The 1,495-nt window shown below is 37.8% G+C and overlaps 1 protein-coding gene across 1 annotated transcript in view; it reads right to left on the bottom strand.

Moving 5' to 3' along the window:
- Positions 1-1,495, bottom strand: part of LOC135199207 (uncharacterized) — a 67,883-nt gene that overhangs the window by 65,723 nt on the left and 665 nt on the right. Inside the window, exon 2 of the mRNA XM_064227080.1 lies at positions 454-696. Within this exon, the coding sequence (XP_064083150.1) occupies positions 454-696 (243 nt within the window). The remainder of the gene's footprint in view (positions 1-453; positions 697-1,495) is intronic.

Raw genomic sequence — 1,495 nt, 5'->3', positions numbered from 1 at the left:
TCATTATACTTAAGGTTACATTCTCTCTAAGTTATAAAAGAAATCAGCTTTCTGCAGTCTCTCCAGAGTTCGTGATTCTGTTGCTATATAAGTGATTTAGAAAAGATTAGGATGAAACGTTTATGCCAGATTATTTCATCATACTTTTACAGAAAAAAAACGAATACCTCACATTATTACGCTACTCTGAAACTCTATAAAAAATAAAGCATAACCATTAATAGCTCTACAATTTACAAGGCATGTGAGTTTGAGCGTACGTTATTTGTTATTTATATAAATCAATAATAATGCAAATTTCAATTGCCCATTCTTTCTTGGACAATAAGCTATAATTCATGACTAGCGATTCCTACTATCATTTCCCATGAACTCTATCCCTTAGTGTTAGTATGGATTTCTATTTTATGGAAACGATTTATGTTTACTTGAACCTGCTTTTGCTCTACTTACTGGGAGCACAACAATGGCAACCGAACTTGCAGCCATTTAGCTGGAATATTCCAGCACAGTCCGCCTCCTTCTCAACACAAGTTCCGCCCGCGGCTGTGCATCCAGGTTTAGGCTGACACTTCTTCCCGCAACAGAGGCAGGAAGCATCTCCGGTACACCCACTGGGGACCTCCCTCTCGCTCTTCTTGCATTTGGCGGCGCATTTGCCTTTAGCCTTCTTACACTGGGCAGTAGATGTGCAACCTGAAAGATGTTTTTCATGGTCAAAGGTCAGAATATTGCTCTTTGGAAAGCTTATGTGGGGTGTCCTTAGGGTTTTTACCACTCTGCAATAACAGAATACAACAACTTATCGCACAAAGGTCACAACAGTTTTGAATACAAGTCAACGACTAATTGGTAGTCCCGATTATGTTTTAACAAATTCGTCTTCCGATAAAAGTTGTTGACTTGTTATCAACTTGTTTGGGGGGATTTGTATGCGGTTAAGTTCTAGAATGTGCTTATGACATGTTTTGCTGTAGTGTGAACGCCCTTTAAGAAGACGCTTACCAAACCAAAGTAGTAAAATAACATAGTGCCTTTCTGAGCAGTAGTAACCTGGATGGTCTCTCTATACTTTGGGTTTCAACAGCTTTCGTTCTTTCGAAGACTTAGCAAGGATCTCAGTCATCACTTGCACTTAAAAATCATGAATGAAGGAAATGTTAGACTTAGAGTAACTGGTATGAAAATGTACATATGTATTACTTATGCAGCAGCCACAGTTTCGGGATCCATTACATCCAGACCTTTTTTTTTTATTAGATACCGCTGCAGTCTTTTTTTTTTTCGCAACACACACTCCACTACACTGCGACGTCTGAGTACAGCCTGGAAATGATAATATAAAATGATTGCAGAAAACAAATGTAGATCAAAAGCTAAACCGACTGGTATTTGGGTAACATAAAGAGTTCCTACTTACATCCCTAATGTTATAAGGAAAAATAGAAAAAAAAAAATCTACCTAGTCTTTGAAATTGAAGGATTTTTTACGACA

This window comes from Macrobrachium nipponense, chromosome 25, assembly GCF_015104395.2.
Source record: "Macrobrachium nipponense isolate FS-2020 chromosome 25, ASM1510439v2, whole genome shotgun sequence".
NCBI lineage: Eukaryota > Metazoa > Arthropoda > Malacostraca > Decapoda > Palaemonidae > Macrobrachium > Macrobrachium nipponense.
Note: the sequence above shows the minus strand (reverse complement) of the source record. Positions and strands in the feature narration are given on the sequence as shown.